A 22,871-nucleotide genomic window follows, 5' to 3' on the forward strand; every position below is an offset into this window, starting at 1 on the left:
AGAAGTGCCAGATCTCTGTGGCTCAGGCTTTGGCCCCACTTGAGGCCAGCAGCTCATGGCAACCTCGGTTACCATTGGTATAATAATAACACCTTAATCTGTGGCATTGTCATAATGTAGGCACCAAATTTTGACCAAAGGGAGGTACAGCAGTTTTTTAAAAAGTGAAAACAATTGATGACATTTTGGAGAGAGAGAGTTTTCAGAGGACTGCTATTATATGCTTCTATATGTCCCTTTTGATTACCCTCTGTTACCCTTCCCTTGCTAATTCTTGTAGGTTCCTGAATGAAGTTGTTGCTCTGTATTATCCTCCATTAGTTTCATATTCATCTCCCTTCATGTCTTCATAATCTGTTGTTTTGATTATTTTATTTTACTTATCAATGTGTTTGTGCGCGATCTCCTAACATGGTGTTGTGCTGCATGACTGTGTGTGTGTGTGTGTGTATGTGTGTGTGTGTGTGTGTGTGTGTGTGTGTGTGTGTGTATGTGTGTGTGTGTGTGTGTCGTGGATGTGTTTCTGCATTTGTGTGTGTGGGTGTGTGTGCTGGTGTTTTAGAGTGGGCTAACTCCACTGCATGTAGCTGCTCACTACGATAATCAGAGAGTGGCACTGCTGCTGCTGGATCAGGGAGCTTCCCCACACGCTGCTGCCAAGGTATCTGCACAAACTCACATAAACACATATACTAAAAAGGATTCACCCGGCCTCTGCTCTCCATGTCATCTCGGACCAGTAACTGTGTTTTGTATGTGATGCATCTAATACTCGCCCATTTGCTCCCATTCCACCTTGACCAGTCTTTGACACTGTGAGTGAATGTGCTGCTTTTTCTTCCAGCTCAGGACAAGTCTTTAGCTCATACTGTCTGCATAATGGACTTAGTGGTTTATAGGATGCTATATGATACCAGTGAGAGCACATGTGAAAAGTCTGGGAAGTGCTCTACATACATAAATTGCTCCAGAGCCAGTCACTACTCAAAAACCACCCACTTTTGTGAAGTCTGTCCCACACTTATAAATCCTGTGCGTTCCCATCGACAAAGAAAACACACTTTATTTACTGCTCTTAACATTTCTGGCACACACACACACTTGGACAGTGACGCAGACTAACAGAACCCACAGAACAAGTATTAACAGAATAGCAGAACTGGCAATCAACATGAAAAACAGGCAGGAAAGGCCTGTTTTTGTAGACTGTCCAAAGACGCTGAAGATACAACAAGACAAGAGTGCAAAGCTTGTGAGGCCAAATTATCGTTGCTTGCTGTCTTCCCTTTTAGTCAGCAAGCACTCTCCTTATTAATCTGCTTTTGTTACTATTTATTCCTTCACATTACTTGCCTCCCTCCCACTCTCTTAGTCATTTCTCCCTTCCTTCCTCTCCTTCAGTTTCTTCCTCTATAAAGTGTTTTTTATTTGGCTGGGTGCTAAAGTTGCTGTGTTTGGTCTAATTTAAGTGCGTTTGGAAAAGGATCAATCTGTGAGTACTGGAGGAGTTGTCTGAGCAGGGAATGATCACAGAGTTGTGGCGCAAAATATGTTTTATGTCCGACATACAGACAGAAGATTTCAATTTGTAATTTTTTGACCCCTGAAATATGTTTCACTTTAATCAGTCCTATAAATAAATGCACTTTCCCAACCCTTGGACCTCTTTCGCCGCCTCAGAATGGTTACACACCACTCCACATTGCTGCCAAAAAGAACCAAATGGAAATTGGGACCACACTACTGGAGTACGGTGCAGACACCAACGCAGTCACGCGGCAAGGCATCAGCCCCATTCACCTGGCAGCGCAGGAGGGCAGCGTAGACCTGGTGTCACTGCTACTGGCCAAGAATGCTAACGTCAACATGTGCAATAAGGTGAAATCAGTTAGAAACTTGAAACAGACGGCACACAAAGACAAACATGAGCCTACATGCATGTGTTCTTTTCACACATACAGAACGGACTTACACCACTGCACCTAGCAGCTCAGGAGGACAAAGTCAATGTTGCAGAAGTCCTTCTCAACCACGGGGCTGATGTCAACACACAAACAAGGGTAAGACTTTCTCTTTTAGTAAACCCACAAAGACAAACACAATGTAAATACACAGTCTTGAAATCCTTTGATGCATATTTCTTCACTTTGTCTTTGTGTCTGTTTAATACAATGCAATAATGCACTCATGCACACGCTCACGTTCGTCCACGCTGATCTCATGTGCTGCATAAATAAAGGATTGATACCTGAGTGGAAGGTCTTCATGTCTTTATGGATGCACCACACAGTGGAGCGAAACACAGACACACACACACAAACACGTACACATGCTCTGTCACACTCTGTCAGCTACATTCACTTACACACAAAAAAAAAACACACTCCACATAAAAGAGTGCTCACATTCACTGAGACAAACCTGCAGCAGCTGAAGGTTGGGCTAACAAGGTTATATGGGGAGTGTGTGTGTGCGAGGGTGTGTGTGTGTGTGTGTGTGCGTGTCTGAGTTTATGCTGACAGGACAGTTGTTTACAGTGAATAGGTTATTCATTCACTGATCTTCTCCATTACCATTATGCACTACACACATAAATCAAAAGCAACGTGAGATATGTTGCAGTTTTGAAGTAGATACAATAAATCTTTCCCTTTTTCCTGAACATTAATTTGGAAATTCATAACATAACAACTATTCCTCTCAGAAACTGTGGTGTTATAACATGAGGCCTCTATCTTTTCCCCTTCTTTGCATCTACTGATATTTTCATGTCTGTGTCTCTCCCTCTGTGTCCCTTCATCATGCAGATGGGTTATACACCACTGCATGTGGCATGTCACTATGGCAACGCAAAGATGGCAAACTTCCTGCTGCAGAACCATGCTAAAATCAATGGCAAAACCAAGGTAGACAAATATCTGTTCCCGCTTCCTACTACGTGCACAGTCTTGTGTTACTGCTTTGTTTTATATCTAGTTTTACATCTAAATTTGATATTTCCTCTTTTGCTCTGACGGCATTTCTGCGTTTACATCTCTGACTAGAACGGATACACACCTCTACACCAGGCAGCTCAGCAGGGCCACACTCACATCATCAACCTGCTGCTTCAGCACGGGGCCTCTGCCAACGAGCTCACCATGGTCAGTGCACACACACACTAGCACAGATACACTAACAGGGCCCAAGCGCTGAATGCTCATTGTGTTTTCTGTGCGCTACTTGTGAATAACTTTCTGTTGGTCTGTCACTGGTCAGAATGGGAACACTGCCCTATCCATTGCCCGTCGCCTTGGGTACATCTCTGTGGTGGACACTTTGAGGCCTCTGACAGATGAAAACCTGAACACTATGGTGAGGAAATTACAAGTTTTTTAACTGAATGAAAGTCATCTTGAAACTAACTTAGGTGGTTTTACATTCAGCTTACATTTAACCACTCTTAATGTTTTGCAATCATGAGCTGCATATTTACTACTGGCTACAGTAATGTATTTGGCACTGTTGGACATGTATGCTGTATTGGCCAACTTCAGCCAGCATAATGTAAGTGGAGTCCATGCGTGAATCCTGCATATCAGCTTCTAAGTCACTCAGTAACGCTGCGTCAAGTGTGTGTGAAGTTGCCCTGATTAAGAGACAGAGGGCTTAGATAGTAGTTTAAGGTTTTTCCTCCTATAGCCCAGGTCACTATCAGCAATCTGATACACACATGTCAGGGAGGAAAAAGTGGAGATAGAGAAAAAGAAAGAGAAATAGTAAGAAAGGCGGTAGGACGACGAAGAGGTGACAAGTGTGTGACAGGGACAGTGAGAGAAGAGACAGAGGTCACTGAGGATCCTGCACATCAGCAGCAAAGTGCAGTAATGTAACTTAAAGATCAAGGTTGTTCCTCTCTGTTATGTGATTAATAATTCACTGTACGCACGCCTCCACTGCTGATTTATGTCTCTATTGAAGCTGCGCCTGCCATCAGTTGTGTCGCACTCAAACAGCCTTTTTTGAGAAATATTTTCGAATTTACTGAGTTTTAAAACAAGCAACAAAATATTTTATTTATATATATATATATACACTGTATATATTTGGGACAGGTGTAAAGTTCAGGAAGACATTAGTCATAATTGTTTCGGCAAAACTGAGTTGTTGAGTTGTTCAACTTTTTATATTTACAGAGCGCATCAGAAAAACACAAAATCAACGTCCCAGAGACTATGAACGAGTTCCTGGACATGTCAGATGATGAAGGTATGTGGAAAATCTTTATTCTTATCATTTTCCACCATTAAATCTCAAAATTAAATGGATGTATTTGAGTTATATTTTGTATTGATATACTGCATCATTTCCATACACTTGTGAGTGTCCCATGTGATTTCATTTTCACTAATCTGTGCATGTTTAATTGTATGTGCATGTAAATCACACAGTCCACGCCAATGTGCCAGAAATTCTCCATGAGGAGTCTTTTTCAGATGTTGAAGAAGGTATTTGTCACCAATTCGCCTCCACTGTTCTGTTGTTTGTTTTCACGTCTGTCTCACCATCAAGCCTTTGTCATGCTATTGTTGAGCATTGCTGTTTATTTCTACCAGAAAGCAAAATCTAAATGTACAGAGAGAATACACACACCTCCCACCGCTGTGGTTATGCAATTAAGTCATTATACAGTGTAAGGAACTATGAGGAGCTGAAATGTTCTAGACTTGAATGTGGTCTTGTTTTTTGCAGGTTTAAATGCTCACACACTGATGTTATTTTCAATGCACATTAAAAACACCTTTATTTTTTAACTCCTTACATTCAATATGTTATTAAATGACATGAATAACCACAGTCAGCAGTAGAATAACTGCCGTAATCCTGCAGAGCCAAATGGCTCAACCAAGTCCATGGTAAAAGTCACATTGTTGCAGGCTCCCCATTTTAGTTCTGTGTTCTTTGTTTTGGAACCACTGAGCCAACGGGCCTGTAAAATTGATGAGCTTGTTCATGGGCTGTTGCTTAGGGGACAGTCGGGCGGGAGTGTGGAGTTTCTGTTAGGTGATACAGCTAGACTCAACAAGGTATGCACACACACATATGAGATAATAACAGATAGGTTTACTGTAGCTGTATTATCAAAACTACTGTATAGGGACGTGTCCTCAACTGTTAAAGATACAGATGTAGGGACAAATACTTTGAAAGAGGCAGGAGCAATTTGACTATTATGCAAGATCCTATTCAAGTATTTTTGGCTTGTGTAATGCATATAAGTAAGAGTATCCATGGCCTCATGCTCAGTATAAACTGTTTATACTTTGTCTGTAATTTATCTGCATTGTACTTGTGCAGAGCAGCCACTTTGCCAAATGAGACCAGCACCACACTGGCTTCAGTTAGCAGATGCATTCAGGCCTGCACTTCTTCATCTTTGTGGAATGTTTTTGTTTGTGCATGTGTGTGTGTGTGTGTGTGTGTGTGTGTGTGTGTGTGTGTGTGTGTGTGTGTGTGTGTGAGAGTGAGAGAGAGAGAGAGTAAGAGACAGAGAGAGAGGGAAGGAGTTAAGAGTTTCCACATTCCCCTTTAATCCTACATGAGGGAAGCCCATCCTATTAAGCTGAAGGTTGGAGTGAGTGCGACGGGTCACTTCTGGCCTCTGTGCAATCACACGCTCACCTCCTGCTTTCAGTAGACAACTATAGCCACTAAATGATCAGCTTAACTCCTTGTTGTCCTCTGCTGTCATCACAGTGCCGAGTATCTCCATAATCCCTGCAGCAATGCCCTGAGAGGAAAGAATGACTTCACGTGGTGGTTGTTGTGACTTTCAAACACTTCTTGTGAAAGTTGTAGTGTTGTGTAGAACCAGACAGAGTCATGTTGCCCAAGAAGTTAAAATACGGCAAAGAACTGCATGATGTGGTTATTTCATCATTACTTCAGCCCCACTCCCAGTTTGACATGCAGCCAGAATCCCTCGGTTTCACCATAGAGGAAGAAAAAGCATGTGGCTCTCTCAGTGAGTTTTCCTCTTGTCTCCGTCACTGTCTCCTCCACTTGGGTTACCAAGCATTTGCTCGAACAGCCTGTCAGCTGACTGTGCTTTCAGACGAGCGGTAAACACTTCCACCTCGGCCACTGCTGACAGTCTGCAGCCGGAGTTTGTTGGAGATGCTTTTGAGCCTGGGACGCACCGAGACTTTCTCTCTTTAAATCCAATGAGATGAGCTTTTCTGAGCAGGAGAATTAACCCCGGTGTGGCCGCCGATCTCAGATGCTTTGCGCTTTTTTGCTGTTCCTACTTAGCAGTGCATTCAGTTTTTACAGCAGGGAATATTTAAAAAAAGGTTTATTTGAATTACTTTGCGGAGATATATCGCTGCAGAGATGTGCGCACCAGCAAACGCGCAAGTTGGTCTGAGTGGAGTTAAGTGCGTGGGGTGAAGAGAGGGGAACATTTTCCATCTGGCACCAGAAGCACTGAATGGACTACTTGATAGTCATCTCCTCTCTTTGGATCTACTTTGCCTCCTGGGAACGTTTTGTTGGGAGTTTTAGGAAAATAATTGAGGAAATATACGGAGAAAGGTGAACAACATGGCTGCGTTAGACAAAGGTAAAACACTGGAGCATCAAATAAGTTTTAATAGTGATGTTTTAAATGTTATGTTGTAGATAATTAGGAGAGTGTATTGATGGGAGTCGTTGTTTACTGCAAGTTCTTTAAAGTTCTCTTTAGTGGACATTATGGATGGATGTAGGGCAGCTCACAGTTTGATGATGTCACCTTGATGCTCAGAGGATGTTTCAGGTTTAAAACATACAGGTGTGTGTAGTTCAGGGTGGCGTATGCTTGGTGGGGTGCCAAGAGCCTGAATAGGAGGGTGACACACGATTACAGCAGCGGGGAGTCGATTGTTTTCCAGTTGTGTCAAGTCAGAAAGAAACAGGTAGAAAAAACACAGGAAGTTGGATGATAACCTGTGTCATCATAATAAAAGCACACCTGCTGGAAAAAGGAGGTGGTGGTGATAAAGTTGCATGAAGGCACCGGACTATTTCAACATAAGCTGCACAAGTAGTGTGGACAGTATAGTGGCAAGATCATTTATAAGTTTGGATACATGAAACGCCAAATTATTAAAAGTAATTTGGATACATATGGGATGTAAATCCAGGTGACGGCTGTACTGCCGGGATGTCACCACAACCTCAGTGTTTCCCTGCCTTTTTTTTTTTATTTCCCCGATGTAATCAGAGTTGGTCTGCTGACATAGAAAAAAAAAACACCTTTCCTGACAAGTGACGTTCACGCGCTACTGCTTTTATTTTGAAACTGGTCACCGGAAGCGCCTGGGTTTAATGTCATCACACTTGACGGTGGTGCTGGTGTCTGATCGGAGTGCGGCAGTGGTGAAGGCAGGAGGAGGGGCTGCGGTGAAGGAGCTGTGTGTTGCAGACAGGACAGAGTCGGACATGAGGGAGAAGCAGAAACACTGTAGCCGCTCTGCCGGCTTCGTTGACCGGCGTGTCATCGTCCACCGCTCCGCCGATCGAGGTGCGGTGCGCTTGTGCACTTTCTGCTTATTGTCTGCTTATTGTGCTCCGGCTTTATTAGCTGTGAAGCCCCCTGCTTTGAGTGTTGTGATAGTAGCTGCGTGTGGTTTTACAGGAGAGCTCCAGATAAACCGCAAAGTGGCTTCACAGCTGCATCTGATGGTGTTTTCTCTGTATGATCACTGACTGATGTCAGAGCACTTTACGCATCGCGCTGCGTATTGTTCCAGCTTTATGTCGTTGGGCCTCAGTCAAGTCATTAGACAGGAAGAAAAGTTGCAGTGGGCTATGCAGTTGCAGGGAGCAATGCTGGGTTTAACGACCGAGTGGTGCTGATGAATTGTCCGAGGCCTCCTCGAAGTCCTATAATGAAATAAGTGAGACTAGTCCAGCAGTGACAGCTTGTTTTTCCTTCCTGAGGTGCCGCATCGCCTGTTTTGCAAGGATTACATTTGCACAATTTGAAAATTAACCGGAGGAATTTTATAATTTCATCCTTCCACCAGGTGAGGATGCAATGACTGGGGACACAGACAAGTACCTGCGGCCTCAGGACCTCAAAGAGCTGGGGGATGATTCTCTCCCTCAGGAGGGGTACATGGGTTTCAGCATAGGAGCCCGGTCAGCCAGGTAAGGTTGTCATTTTTATTAAGTACCTTTGAAAATAATTGATGTGCTCTGATGCTGCGCTGTCAACAATGTGGTCCAACTTTGAATATTGAGGCCAAGTTAAGTTTAGGCTGTTAATTAATGAGGGACACTGTGCAGCAGCTGTTCATCCTTTACACACAGACTCATGATGTCGTATCTGATATGTTATGTAGTTTTTTAGATTATACAGGATATGTTGGACTGAAATATGTGCACACACACACAAACATAGGAAGGGAAATCACCAGAGAAAGCAGCTGGAAAGTTGCCATCTAATGGTTCAACCTGACAAAATGATTCAGCGTTTTGTGAGGCCTTCAAACCCAGACAGGGATTAGAAATGTCCCATAGTATAATTCGAGGGATTTAAGATGTATCTCTGGACTCTGATACTTTCAGAGAACAGATGCATCTCGGGATTCAGTACAGGCCTAGCTACAGTTACAAATAGTGGACAAAGTATGTAGTGGAAAACTGGCAGGCTTCAGTAAAAACACATCAGCAGCACACAGGACAAGAGCCGTGCAGCCCCACAGTGTATTGTAGCCGCACTGACAGATGGCAGACGCACTGTGATGTTTGGACTGATAAAAACAACTACCGGGACAGGAAGCTGCTAACACCAGCAGGGCACCGCACACAAGGGAAACGCTGAAATAAACGGAGAGATTCCACGTAAACAAGCTTGTTTGCCTCATGGAGGCAATACTGGAAAGAGTTTTGAGAGAGTTCCCGAACATAATGATGTGTAGCTCTGGTAGGAGACCCGTGCAGTCTCTTGTGATTCATCTGTTCATATAGATTTAGGATTAGTGTAAACGTGCAAAAGGGACAATTTGCAGTGCAAAGTTTGTTCAGTGCAGTAGATTTAAAATTTGTCGACGTGTTTCTTTTCCAGGGTGTGAATGTAACTAACACTGTAAAATACATCAAATGTTTTATTGATCAATGAATTTATGATGCTGAGCAAGTTCTTTTCTTTCCCTTACTTTTCTGTTTATGACATCGGCATTGCATGGTTTGCTTTTTGACTGGACTACATGAACCCAAACTTTCTCTCTCACACACACACACACACACACACACACACACACACACACACACACACACACACACACACACACACACACACACACACACACACACACACACATTCCTGTATGGCCAGCAGAGTGAGCTCCAGGACACTGTGCATTGGAAGTGAGGGCCACCATTTCTGCTGCACTTTGAAACAAATGCATATTATATTACAACACTAGGTGGCTCCCTAATTTCAGTTGTCACCTCAGCTTTTGGAAAATTCACAGCATTTAAGTTAGAATTTCACCACTTTAGTGAGGACCTTTTTGAAAGCAATCCATCGAGCACATTTCTGGCTAGATAATTTTGACTACTGTTCCTATTTTCATTAGCTTGCAGGTGAGCTTTCACACTATCAATTTTATTATCTTTTTTGCTTGTGTATATTTTGTTGACTACAAGTCCAGGTCACCACAGTGTTTGTAATAAATGCACCTAATAAATGTACACTTTAGCCAAACACAAAACTGCATGAGAGTGCAAATAGTATCCACAAATACCTTTATTTACACTGCTACTTTTACAAATAGTGTAATTGCAAAGCAATTTTTCTGTAACTGTCCTGACTGCAACCAAATGTTTGCTTTTCTGGTGCTACACCGCACATTTTTCTTGAAACTGTAACGATGCGGGTGCTTTCTGAAACTGCGAAGCTGCGCGCCTCCTCAAACTGGGAAGTTTCATGATTCCTGGAACTGCTAAGCTGCGCACTTCCTAGAGCTGCTAACTTATAACTGCAATTGCTGTGAAGCAGACCTTCTATTTAGGGTAACAATTCTATTATTGACAAAGTTTTTCACATCCTTCCACGATCGTTGCCCCAACACCTCTTCTTCAGTTAGGCATGTTGTGCACTGCTCCTTTCCTGGTACCCTTCGCTCAGCAATAAATCTTCCAAGGTGCTTCTTAACCGCTCTTCTTTCAGGTTCAGTCCACGGTCTTTTACCCTTTGCTGATGATTTTTTCTCTATAAATGAGAGAGAAGACTTATTTTACATTTCTGGCATTCATACTTTGTGGTCTTTGTGCAGCCAATCAGGAAAAGTTCTTCAGGCACACAGTTAGTGAAGTCAACCTGACTAGTGCCATTAAACTAATGTTAAAAGTCACACTGGAGGAGAAGTGAGAGAGAGAGTTTAACATTTGAGAAAAATGAAGGAGAAGAAATTTAGAACTACCATCTGACATCCATCTTAAACCCAAATGTCTTCAGTGTATAACAGTAAACTAACAAATCAGCCTCGTCTTTCCAGTACTTAGGGAGATGACTGCATGGGTTTTATGAGAGATATAGTGTGTAAACCCTTTAAATTCCAGTAAATAGTAGTTACAACATCCTATTTTTTTTTTAAAGTGTGTATTGCACACTTTGTTGAAAAAACATTTTAAGACATTATTTCAAAATGTAAGATTTTTCATGTATTATGTTTGATACATCAGAAGTTGATAATTATTTAATCAAAAGATTTTTGTGTATCAAATATGATACCATTGGCCTTATAGAGTTAACAACCTTACCTTCTGATTTCGCCATTTTCGACTGCTTTCCAATTTTTTTTTTCTTTTTCAGCAAGTGTCTCTCCATCATTCCTGGACTCTGGTCTAAAAAAGAAACCAATATTAGTGTCTCAAAAGCATTTTGAACTGCTCACATTGTACTATAAGAAAAGGAAATGATTTTAACCTTTATTATAATGTACACACTTCAGAGTTGAGTAGTACTGTACGTTTAACTGATTGGTAGTGGTATGAAATAGTATAGTCATTTACCAAAAGACAAGCAATTATGTAAAATATGTAAAATATAAAAACACAACAAAACTAACCATCTGTATCATAAGTCCCAGCATTATGTCCGTGAGATTTGCTTTTGGGGGAGCAGAGATCAGAACCCTCATCTGAAAAACAAGAACCAAAACAAATATGACACACAAACATATATTGTGTACAAAAGAAAAACATATTCAAAGCATGTAACTCTGCCCACAGTAAAGTACTGATACTTCAGAGTCATTGTCATAACTTACCTCCTGCGTTCATCATTTTCATCTGTTTTCCAGTTTTCTTTTTCTGCAAGGGTCTCTTGCCCAATTTTACTTCTGGACTCTGGTCTACAATAGCAAAAGACACAAACATCAGTATCTCAAAAGCAGTCTGAACTGCTCACAGTGTACTATAAGAAAAGGTAGTGATTTTTACCTTTACTATGATGTACACACATGAAAGTTACTAGTACTGTGCTTAAGACAGGAGATTCTATAAAATTCAAATGCAAAAACAAAACATTTACTAACCATCTGTATCAGATGGTCCCATCATGCCATCATCATCATCTTGACAGTGAGATTTGTTTTTGGGGGAGCAGAGATCAGAACCCTCATCTGAAAAACAAGAACCAAAACAAATGTGACACACAAAAATATATTGTGTACAAAAGAAAAACATATTCAAACTGCTCACATTGTACTATAAGAAAAGGAAATGATTTTAACCTTTATTATAATGTACACACTTCAGAGTTAAGTTATACTGTATGTTTAACTGATTGGTAGTGGTATGAAAATGTATAGTCATTTACCAAAAGACAAGCGATTATGTAAAATATAAAACACAACAAAACTAACCATCTGCATCATAAATGCCATCACCATGGCCGTGAGATTTGCTTTTGGGGGAGCAGAGATCAGAACCCTCATCTGAAAAACAAGAACCAAAACAAATATGACACACAAACATATATTGTGTACAAAAGAAAAACATATTTGTAGCATGTAACTGTGCCCACACAGAGACAGTAAATTACTGATACTAAAGAGTCATTGTCATAACTTACCTCCTGCTTTCATCATTTTCAACTGTTTTCCAATTTTCTTTTTCTGCAAAGGTCTCTTGCCCAAGTTCACTCCTGGACTCTGAAATGAAGAATCAAAGAATCAGTTCTGATGTACAAGGCCACGCCATACTGTCTCATGTTGTTTATGATATCCTGACATCCACTGGAAGAAGCTGCTATTGAAAGCAGCCGCACAGCACAACTTTGAACTGATGATCTAGACTTTACATTTACATTTTTACATAAGTTTACTGTACATTCCAAAACACTGTTATACTCTTGTAAGAAACTGATAACTGTTTTACCAAAGACGCATCATGTGGCAGGTGGTAAGTTTATTCAAGTACAATAGTGAAATGCAATTTTAAGGTACTTGTACTTAAGCTATTGCCATTTTATGTTACTTTAACCCCATTACATTACTTATACAGCATTAGTTAATAGGTACTTTTTTGCAGGTATAAAAGCTTCGTAAAGTACTAAAAGCTACTAAGTACTATAATGTACAATATAAATGTATCATTTATGGATTAACTGTCACTACATCAGCTCCACAGTTACTCACTGCTGTTCCTGTTCCAGTCTGTAAGTAACATCACATTTTACCATCAATAGTTACTAGTTACTGTAACATTTTAACTGATCTGGAACAGACTCTACATTTATGTTATCGACAGCAGCAAATTCTACACTGTTTAAGATACACTGTTTTCATAATAGAGTACTTCTACTTTTGTATTTTAAGTAAAATTAAGTACTTGAGTATAAAATGTACGATACTTGTAGTGGAGTGTTTTTTCTAGGCATTTGCACTTGATTAATGTGAACTTTATACACCTGTAAGCGTTTTTTTTTAATGCAACCTTTTTCTGCAAGGGAAATTTGTTACACGTTATCGATTTGTCATGTTCTGTACTATAAAATACTAATTTAAATTTAATGTGAATGGTAATGCTGTGAACAACAGTCTTGATCATAGAACTAAGAAAGCATGTCCTTTCTTAAATTTAAATTCAACTCAAATATAGGTCTTTAGTTGAGCCAAAACATATTTATAAACAAACAAATCATCATGGCTATAATTTCCTTCTATTTAAGGTCTAAAACTACCGTTTCATGTCTACTTGAGTGTAACTCACCTCGACATACTCTAGCTATAGTGCACATGCATTTGAACCTACATGCAACTTGCAATTAAACCAATCCATTAACATTTCGATTTCACAAAATTCTGCATTAATCCTTCATTATAACTACTATCAAATTTTAAAAGGCATGACAGTATAAACTTTGCACAAAGGCACATACCTGCGTTAGCCTCAAATCCATCTCTTCCTGGACCTGACACCACAAAGAAATAATTCCACGTTATGTCTTCAACACTATAAAGAGAAGTATACTTTTAAACATCTTATATTACATTTAATTCTCATCCAGAGAAAATAAAGATAATGATCTATTTTGCATTCATTAGAAAAAAAGTGTACAATCTTTTCCTGCTCTTTGACTTGTATGAAGCATTCAGTCATTTTTAGTTATACCCCTGCAAGTCCACTAAAATAGATTTACAGGTAATACTTTAATTTGTGTTTTTACCAGACCATGGACTTCTGGTTATGTGTAAAGTGGGCACCCAACTTCACAGCAGTATGTATATAACATCAAACCATACCAATCTCATTAATTATAAAGGGACCAATAGAAAAATCATTTTCTTTTTGCCATAAAGCGATTTCAACCATTTTTTCTGCCTAAATTTAGCTTAATTGTACTCTTGTGGGTATATTTAAAGAATTACAAATCATCTAGTTATCCTTATTAGTAGAAATAATGCTACTTTACCGGTATAACTGGTAATGTTTTCTCCTTGCAAAATTATTGATTAATTACAGCAAATTTCAATTTGACAAGGCGAACATCTACATTTAACATACATTTTATAGTAGATATTTTACCAGTTAAAACTGCTGAAATAGTTCATAATATTAATCTGGTTACAAAGTATTAGCTATAATAACTTGATTGCCATGGTTTTATATTGGTATTTAGGTATTTAATCTGATTGATGTTTCATGCACAGAGCAGATGAGGAAAAATACATTGACCAATTCCATCTATCTAATTAGATAGGAAGGCTTTACTGCAGTCTAACCTGCTTTAGCTTTCTTTGACTTTTACATTCACAAACAGTTACGTTTGACAGAATCATACCCTCACTTGGAGATGGCCGCTCTAACAAAAAAACAACAACAAACACCTTCCTTCCTTCCTTCCTTTCCCTGAACACCTGATGCAGCCTCGGCTGCTTTTTACACAAAATGGATGACACTGTGTAAAGGTTATGTAAAACTTTTAACACTAGCAGTAGTGTGGTCAAATGACCACCTGGCCCCTGTAAACAGCTGCTTTTATTATGTAAAGACGGTCGTTACCGGCACACGTCGGCGGTGTGGGCCGATGGGGGGGGGGGGGGGGGGGGGGGGCTGCTGACCCACCACAAGAGGAACGGAGACACGCAGCGACACCTCCCCCCACCCCCCCACACCGCCGACATGTGCCGCTACCGACCGACCTTTACATAATAAAAGCAGCTGTTTACAGGGGCCAGCTACAGTGAGCTGGTCATTTGACCACACTGCCAGAAAAGTCAGTAGTTCTAGTGTAAAGCTCCAGAATAACTTTATTAACCGTTTGTGATTAACATTGACACGTCTCCTGCCTATAGTGCCCCACCCGTACGAATTTAGCTAACGGCTAACGTAACGTTAGCTTGACCTTTAACACAAACACTGCATTTGTTAGTATTATATTAAAGACACTTGGTCGTGCAAAATGCAGGGCTATAATACTACTTTAAAATTAGAATGCATTTAGCTCCTATAACTTTAACTATTCCTGACAATAGTCTAAAGTGCAAAATTTAGCATGGCTAAATATAATTATTTCACAGACAGCTCAAATAAAAAAATAGAACATTTTTAATAACCTTACCTGTAGAGAAAAACGCTGTTCACACCTGTTGTGGTGACTTCTCAAACGCTCCAGTCTCTGTTTAAATCGCTCCAGCCGCTGTTTAAATCGCTCCAGTCTCTTCTCCATGCGCTCCACTCGACTCTGCTCAGTCAGACACAGTGAGCTGGTCACCGAGCAGGTGCAAGGGGGCGTGGCCTCCCCTCGATGGGCCATTAATTAAGGCTGTGCTGCAGGCAGCAGAAGTCCCCACAGTACTGAGGCCTTCTCAGCTCCAACTTGAACAAGTCACAGCACCTTTTTACAATAACTGTCGAAATATTAAGACTGTAGTATTATCACAGTGTATAAATACGTATTAAATCAATACAAAAAGTAAACTGTGGTTGGAGTACATACAATAAAAAGTAAATATACTCCACATTGTAAAAAAACAGTATAATGTATTTTAGACAATACTGGGCATACATGTCCAAGTATAGGAGATTTGTTTGAGAAATAATTAAAATAAGGGTCAAAGTTTTGTACAATTAGGTCCATAAATAATACGTTTTTGGCATCTGGCCTCTGTACACCAGCACATTTAATTGAAACAAGTGCCTGGTCACTTGTTTCAATTCAATTCCCCCCTAGTCAAGGTCCAGACAATGTATTTCTTTTATATAATATGTTGGTACATTTTATAGTTATAAAAATGTTTGATGAAAACATCCCTCTGTCTACTACAAGACAATTCTGAAGAATACATTTTTAGTGATGCATACATATTCTCAAAAAGCTATGATAAGTCCATCATTTTAGTAAAGTGGTGGCATAACAGTTAACATAATTTTCCCCTTTGTGTTGTTTTATTAGAAAAACTGTACCATGTGTCGTATTTCAAAAAAGTTTGAAATTGATTTCTATTTTAATGAGTGAAATACATTTGAAGCATGTGATCCCCTATCAAGCAGCAAGACCTCTGGCTCACAGGTCAGGTCACATAAAACCACCTAGATTAGAGCTCAGATGGATTTTAAGATGGAGCAAACCCCTTCAGTTGCAAGGGGGCGTGGCCTCCCCTCGATGGGCCATTAATTAAGGCTGTGCTGCAGGCAGCAGAAGTCCCCACAGTACTGAGGCCTTCTCAGCTCCAACTTGAACAAGTCACAGTGTTGGAAGTAAAAGCACCTTTTTACAATAACTGTCGAAATATTAAGACTGTAGTATTATCACAGTGTATAAATACGTATTAAATCAATACAAAAAGTAAACTGTGGTTGGAGTACATACACTAAAAAGTATATATACTCCACATTGTAAAAAACAGTACAATGTATTTTAGACAATACTGGGCATACATGTCCAAGTATAGGAGATTTGTTTGAGAAATAATTAAAATAAGGGTCAAAGTTTTGTACAATTAGGTCCATAAATAATACGTTTTTGGCATTTGGCCTCTGTACACCAGCACATTTAATTGAAACAAGTGCCTGGTCACTTGTTTCAATTCAATTCCCCCCTAGTCAAGGTCCAGACAATGTATTTCTTTTATATAATATGTTGGTACCTTTGATAGTTATAAAAATGTTTGATGAAAACATCCCTCTGTCTACTACAAGACAATTCTGAAGAATACATTTTTAGTGATGCATACATATTCTCAAACAGCTATGATAAGTCCATCATTTTAGTAAAGTGGTGGCATAACAGTTAACATAATTTTCCCCTTTGTGTTGTTTTATTAGAAAAACTGTACCATGTGTCGTATTTCAAAAAAGTTTGAAATTGATTTCTATTTTAATGAGTGAAATACATTTGAAGCATGTGATCCCCTATCAAGCAGCAAGACTTCTGGCTCACAGGTCACATAAAACCACCTAGATTAGAGCTCAGATGGATTTTAAGATGGAGCAAACCCCTTCAGGTGCAAGGGGGCGTGGCCCTCCCCTCGATGGGCCATTAATTAAGGCTGTGCTGCAGGCAGCAGCCACAGTACTGAGGCCTTCTCAGCTCCAACTTGAACAAGTCACAGCACCTTTTTACAATAACTGTCGAAATATTAAGACTGTAGTATTATCACAGTGTATAAATACGTATTAAATCAATACAAAAAGTAAAATGTGGTTGGAGTACATACACTAAAAAGTAAATATACTCCACATTGTAGTGACAGTTATAAGTCTTTACTTTAAGTATACAAGTATCTTAAAAGTTAATAAAACCCATAAGATCTTAGTAAAACAAACAAACAACAACAAAAACAGTACAATGTATTTTAGACAATACTGGGCATACATGTCCAAGTATAGGAGATTTGTTTGAGAAATAATTAAAATAAGTGTCAAAGTTTTGTACAATTAGGTCCATAAACAATACGTTTTTGGCATTTGGCCTTTGTGCATTTGGTCACTTGTTTCAATTCAATTCCCCCCTAGTCAAGGTCCAGACAATGCATTTCTTTTATATAATATGTTGGTACATTTTATAGTTTGATGAAAACATCCCTCTGTCTACTACAAGACAATTCTGAAGAATACATTTTTAGTGATGCATACATATTCTCAAAAAGCTATGATAAGTCCATCATTTTAGTAAAGTGGTGGCATAACAGTTAACATAATTTTCACATTTGGTTGTTTTATTAGAAAAACTGTACACAGGTGTCGTGTATTCTAAATACACTGAAGTACACATGGACAAAATTGTTGGTACCCCTCAGTTAATGAATGAAAAACCCACAATGGTTATGGAAATAATTTGAAACTGACAAAAGTAATAATAGATAAAAATTTGCTGAAAATTAATTAGGTTAATTGATTAATGTAATCTGAATCGTGAGCTTTTCTGCTTTCTAACACAGTATAGTTTGTCCTTTTGAATGTATCTTTTGTTAGGATAGATAGCGGTAATTGTGATATACTTTTGGTAATTGATTTACTACCCTGCAGGTGACCAACTGATTGTAAGGGAGTTAAAAATATAGTTTTGGTCTATCTGATCTGGTCATTATTTGAATGGTTGGAAGTGGATTTGTCATTTTTAAAGGAACAATATACAACATATTTACTACACTAAACAATGAATTACCAAACAATATTACCTTGTCAGACAACAACGGTGCAGCCTGTAAACTCTAATTTGAAATGTTTGTTTCCATGACTGACTTTCTGTTTCTGTCTGGACCTGTGTGATCCTGCCCCCTGCACATTATGTTACAGGACACCACAGGTTGCCTCACATAAAACCACCTAGATGGATTTTAAGATGGATGTAGAGTTGGCAGGCAAATTTAAGGCACACAATGATCGTGACTAGTCCAGCTAGCACCCTTATGCTAACGGCAGTGAGTATTTAAGATAAGATAAGATGAGAAAACCTTTATTAGTCCCACGATGGGGAAATTGCATTTTTACAACAGCTTAAAAACTAGAGCAGGGGTCACTAACAGGCGGACCGCGGTCCGGATCCGGACCCAGAAGCTGTCCCATACAGACCCGGAGCTACAGACCAAACCGAACGTTTTGATTCCAAATCTAGCGGGACACCTTAATTATAACCGCCGCAGCTATTGCGATCGTTACAGTAGTTATTTAGTGGACGCGAGTTAAGCCATCCCACGTGACTTCACATAGCCAATCGATTCTGTGGATCGTAGGCAGTAAAATTAGCGACTCAACAGTAGATGAGAGAAAGTTGGAGGTTGGAAAAAAATTAATAAACAGAGATGGTGATAACAGAGAGACAGAGAGGAGAGATACAGACGACAGAGAGGAGAGATACAGACGACAGAGAGGAGAGAGATACAGACCACAGAGAGGAGAGACACAGACCACAGAGAGGAGAGAGACAGACGACAGAGAGGAGAGATACAGAAGACAGAGAGGAGAGAGAGACAGACGACAGAGAGGAGAGAGACAGAAGACAGAGAGGAGAGATACAGAAGACAGAGAGGAGAGAGGGACAGACGACAGACAGGAGAGGGACAGACGACAGAGGGGAGAGATACAGACGACAGAGAGGAGAGAGACAGACGACAGAGAGGAGAGAGAGACAGACGACAGAGAGGAGAGAGAGACAGACGACAGAGAGGAGAGAGAGAGAGAGAGGAGAGACACACAGACGACAGAGAGGAGAGGGACAGGCGACAGACAGGAGAGGGACAGGCGACGGAGAGGAGAGATACAGAAGACAGAGAGGAGAGAGAGACAGACGACAGAGAGGAGAGAGATACAGACGACAGACAGGAGAGGGACAGACGACGGAGAGGAGAGATACAGACGACAGACAGGAGAGGGACAGGCGACGGAGAGGAGAGACACAGACGACAAAGAGGAGAGAGGGAGAGATACAGACGACAGAGAGGAGAGACACAGAAGACAGAGAGGAGAGAGAGACAGACGACAGAGGAGAGACACAGAAGACAGAGAGGAGAGAGAGACAGACGACAGAGAGGAGAGGGACAGACGACAGAGAGGAGAGAGAGACGACAGAGAGGAGAGAGACAGACGACAGAGAGGAGAGACACAGAAGACAGAGAGGAGAGAGAGACAGACGACAGACAGGAGAGGGACAGACGACAGAGAGGAGAGAGAGACGACAGAGAGGAGAGAGATACAGACGACAGACAGGAGAGACACAGAAGACAGAGAGGAGAGAGATACAGACGACAGACAGGAGAGGGACAGACGACAGAGAGGAGAGACACAGACGACAGAGAGGAGAGATACAGACGACAGACAGGAGAGGGACAGACGACGGAGAGGAGAGAGAGACAGACGACAGAGGAGAAAGTTGATAAAAGGACGGTGAGACTGAGAAAGGAAGAGATAAATATAAAAATGTCCAAAAAGAAAAATGTGCACAGTAAAGAGTTTTTAATCCACAATAGACAGACTCCTGTCTGGTCATATTACCACTGGGAGCAGTAAACCAGTATGTTTGATATGTTCAGAAACTGCAGCTCTTATTAAAAGTGCCAATGTCAAACGGCATTATGAGACAAAACACAAAGGTTTTGAACACACACACCCACTGAAATCTGAAGTGTGATCACAGAAAGTTGCTGGTCTCAGAGCCCAGTATGACCAGTCCACCAGGATCTGGAGCCACATGCTCAGTTTGATGTTACATAACAATAAATTTGTACTGAATTAATTTGATTTGACAGTCAAGTATTGATTACATTCAGGCTACTTAATAATATATCACAGTATATAGTTAAACATTATAATCTTCTGGACCTTTGCTTCCAAAAATAACCTCTTTCAATTTTTGTTGAATACCCCTGCACTAGAGTGTCAGAAAGATAGTCTGACCAAAGGAGACGAAAGACTTAACTGGCACAGTCCGAGATGAATAAACTACGAAACCTGATATTACAAAAAGTACAGTAATAAATAAAATATATACATGTAAGTACAGTATATGTATGTAGCCCCCAGAATAATATCTTGGGCTTCTAAATAGCATGCAAATAACTATGCATAACTAGTTCTTTTGATTTATAGAAATGTTACAGATGTGTTCAGTTTCTTTATTTCTTCATGTGATGTTGAGGTTGATAGAAATAATGTGCTTTGATGTTAAAGTGTGTATTGTAGTTTGGTTGCGATGTACTGTGTGCCATGTGCTTGTTCGTTGAACAACCAATGATGTTTAGCCCTGTTAATGTGATTGGAAAATTAAGTGTCATGCCAGTGGTTTTGTATTGTGATTGGCTAAGGGGCGGGAGTTAGAGAGTGAGAGAGGTGGAGAGGTGCAGCGGACGGACATGGACATTGATATTGACACTGGCTTTGTGTGAGTACTCCAACTTTTATTTCTGCTCGCTAGAATGAAAGGGCTTCAACGTTTTTGGCCACCATGTTCACAAGCGTCGACCAGGCCTGCAACAGGGGTTTGTTGTCATTTTTATTTTGCTTATCTGTTTCTATTTGGTCGCCGGCTGGTGTGTGTGTGGGCCCACAAAATTGATGTTAAAATAAGAAAGTGATATTAATAATTAATGTTTTCTTTTATTTCAGTACAGACTTTTGATACTGTGTTTTATGACTGTGAAATATATTAAGTATTGTACACCTATTTTATGTGACAGCAAGCTGCTGATATTTTATTTGGCTCAACCAAAAGTATTTTTATTTATTTTCTCTTTTAGTTAATAAATTTGGATATAATTGGCGGATATAGTTGTTTTGGTTATCTGTTTTATAGGTTGACACAGAATAATAGACAACTATAAGGAGTACTGTACTAATTCATTTCATTCTGTTCTTTACACTTAAGAGGTGTACATAAATTAACTTTGGGAGTAAAGTTTATGAGCTCAGGGCGCTGTCCTTCTGTTAAAGGGTGAAGGAAGCGTTACATGTAGTAGTGTGAGTATGTACAGTATACGGATATTACTGGTTAGCAGTGTTGAAAATGTACATTGTAAAGTTGGTTTATGATTATTTCACAGGTGTAATATGAGTATCAGCAGTGTTCATTGTACAGTCTGACTGCAGCAGGGAGAAAAGATCTACGTAATCTCTCCTTCGCACAGCGAGGGTGGATCAGTCTGTCACTGAAGCTGCTCCCCAGAGTACACAATTTAAGGCAAACAATGATCTTGACTAGTCCAGCTAGCACCCTTATGCTAACGTTAATTGTTGTCAGAGTAAATGGACCTGCTGACCAGCAAATTGTCATATTTACTGAGAAACTTTACATAGTGTGTAGGACTTGTCACAATTCAAAGTTTAATCATCTGCTTGTATCCCATTCACTCGTGTACTGTATGTTCAATGTCCTCTACCTGACATCTCACCTGACAAAGTAATCAAGAAGTCCAGCTCTGTCCTGGGCTGTCCCTTGGACTCAGTGCGAGAGGTGGGTGAGAGAAGGGTCCTGGCAAAACTGACATCCATGCTGGACCACGAGTCTCACCCACTGCAGGACGCCCTGTCTGCTCTGGGGAGCAGCTTCAGTGACAGACTGATCCACCTTCGCTGTGCGAAGGAGAGATTACGCAGATCTTTTCTCCCTGCTGCAGTCAGACTGTACAATGAACACTGCTGATACTCATATTACACCTGTGCAATAATCATAAACCAACTTTACAATGTACATTTTCAATACTGCCATCCAGTAATATCCATATACTGTGCATACTTACACTGCTACATATACTGTACTCATATGTATATATTTAATTTACTACTGTACTGTTTGTACTATCAGGTTTCATAGTCTATTTATCTCGGACTGTGCCAGTTTAGTCTTTCGTCTCCTTTGGTCAGACTATCTTTCTGACACTCTAGTGTTTAAGCTGTTGTAAAAATGCAATTTCCCCATTGTGGGACTAATAAAGGTTTTCTTATCTTATCTTATCTTATCTTATCTTACCTGGGCTTCATGTCTAGGGAGGAGGGGTGGTGGTAGACAGTGCTATCCAGTATTTGTATTTTAGGCTATGACTTTTAAATAGTGTTATAGTGTCATAAATAGTGTAAATTTAATACTGTCAGTGCTACATATCGTTCCTTTAAGAACTGTGATGCCTGGATTTTTTTTTAACATTGCAATACATTTACATTCAGTTATTTGGCAGACCATTTTATCCTAAACCACTTACAAGTGAGGTACAAGGCAAGCAAAAATTTAAGTTGAGGAGAAAAATTTATAGCATAGCAATGATGAGAAAAGGCATGTGAGTGGATGATAAAACCCAGAGATGTAGTATAGATTGAAAAAAGAAGAGGAGCAAGAACTGATCTCTGTGGCTCAATGGTAGAGAGGCTGTGAGAGTTATAAATAAAAGTAAGAATGAAGCCAG

The 22,871-nt window shown here is 40.0% G+C and overlaps 2 protein-coding genes across 21 annotated transcripts in view; one reads left to right on the plus strand and one right to left on the minus strand.

The window, feature by feature from the left end:
- LOC113158762 (ankyrin-3-like) overlaps positions 1–22,871 on the plus strand; it is a 119,923-nt gene that overhangs the window by 65,066 nt on the left and 31,986 nt on the right. For 15 of the 20 annotated variants that reach the window (XM_026354942.1, XM_026354943.1, XM_026354954.1 and 12 more), the window contains exons 16-24: positions 563–661; positions 1,681–1,878; positions 1,962–2,060; positions 2,808–2,906; positions 3,045–3,143; positions 3,259–3,354; positions 4,176–4,248; positions 4,431–4,487; positions 8,049–8,172. In XM_026354942.1, the coding sequence (XP_026210727.1) occupies positions 563–661; positions 1,681–1,878; positions 1,962–2,060; positions 2,808–2,906; positions 3,045–3,143; positions 3,259–3,354; positions 4,176–4,248; positions 4,431–4,487; positions 8,049–8,172 (944 nt within the window). Of the gene's footprint in view, positions 1–562; positions 662–1,680; positions 1,879–1,961; positions 2,061–2,807; positions 2,907–3,044; positions 3,144–3,258; positions 3,355–4,175; positions 4,249–4,430; positions 4,488–7,228; positions 7,544–8,048; positions 8,173–22,871 lie in introns of those variants that run through there. The other 5 variants (XM_026354951.1, XM_026354957.1, XM_026354956.1 and 2 more) reach the window with 4 other exon arrangements.
- LOC113158764 lies at positions 8,180–13,504 on the minus strand. Its single transcript, XM_026354965.1, has 8 exons — positions 13,415–13,504; positions 12,107–12,185; positions 11,898–11,969; positions 11,568–11,654; positions 11,301–11,384; positions 11,100–11,171; positions 10,792–10,875; positions 8,180–10,240 (listed from the first exon to the last, which is right to left on the minus strand). The coding sequence occupies exons 1-8, from the start codon at positions 13,433–13,435 to the stop codon at positions 10,002–10,004; spliced, it is 738 nt and encodes a 245-aa protein (XP_026210750.1). The 5' UTR covers positions 13,436–13,504; the 3' UTR covers positions 8,180–10,001.

The sequence above is a fragment of the Anabas testudineus genome, chromosome 15 (assembly GCF_900324465.2).
Source record: "Anabas testudineus chromosome 15, fAnaTes1.2, whole genome shotgun sequence".
Lineage (NCBI taxonomy): Eukaryota > Metazoa > Chordata > Actinopteri > Anabantiformes > Anabantidae > Anabas > Anabas testudineus.

What these genes read in the sequence shown, in the direction of transcription:
- LOC113158764 (XM_026354965.1), bottom strand. Translation starts at nt 13,435, where the DNA reads ATGGATTTGAGGCTAACGCAG. An exon ending in GAAAATGATGAACGCAGGAG is followed by an intron (nt 11,172 to 11,300) that starts GTAAGTTATGAC and finishes CTTGTTTTTCAG; the next exon opens with ATGAGGGTTCTGATCTCTGC. An exon ending in GAAAATGGCGAAATCAGAAG is followed by an intron (nt 10,241 to 10,791) that starts GTAAGGTTGTTA and finishes TCTCATTTATAG; the next exon opens with AGAAAAAATCATCAGCAAAG.